General features: G+C 62.2%; 1 protein-coding gene across 1 annotated transcript in view; it reads left to right on the forward strand.

The window, feature by feature from the left end:
* Positions 1-576, forward strand: part of N4BP1 (NEDD4 binding protein 1) — a 20,672-nt gene that overhangs the window by 1,456 nt on the left and 18,640 nt on the right. The window contains exon 2 of the mRNA XM_017740829.1: positions 16-217. Coding sequence (XP_017596318.1) covers positions 16-217 — 202 coding nt within the window. The remainder of the gene's footprint in view (positions 1-15; positions 218-576) is intronic.

Here is a 576-nt window from a genome sequence, read left to right on the forward strand (position 1 = left end):
TGCCGTGACACTCAGACAGGGATGCGGGCAGCCGAGGGGCGGGGAACGACGGGCAGGCGGGGACAGAACGACCGGGAGGCGGGGACAGGGGGCCGGAAGGCGGGGCCGGGAGGCCGAGTTCGGAGCGGTCTGTGTAGTTCCGGGCTCCTCAGCACCAGAGACAGGCAGCTCTTGGAGGAGGCAGCTCGTGGAGCCGGTGCTGCGGAGCGTGACAAAGGTGATCAAGGGACTGGAGCATCTCTCTTACGAGGAAAGGCTGACGGAGCTGGGCCTGTTCAGCCTCGAGAAGAGACGACTGAGAGGGGACCTCATTAATGTGTATAAATATCTAAAGAGGGGGTGCCAAGAGGATGGACCAGACTCTGCTCGGGGCTGAAACTGATGCACAGGAAGTTCCACCTGAATACGAGGAAGAATTTCTGTCCTGGGCAGTGACTGCGCACTGGAACAGATTGCCCAGAGGCGTTGTGCAGTCTCCCTCCCTGGAGATATTCCAGAACTGTCTGGGCGCAATGCTGTGCCGTGTGCTCCGGGACGGCCCTGCCTGGGCACGGGTGGCACAGCTGACCCGCGGTG

This window comes from Corvus brachyrhynchos, unplaced genomic scaffold, assembly GCF_000691975.1.
Source record: "Corvus brachyrhynchos isolate BGI_N302 unplaced genomic scaffold, ASM69197v1 scaffold26, whole genome shotgun sequence".
Taxonomy (NCBI): domain Eukaryota; kingdom Metazoa; phylum Chordata; class Aves; order Passeriformes; family Corvidae; genus Corvus; species Corvus brachyrhynchos.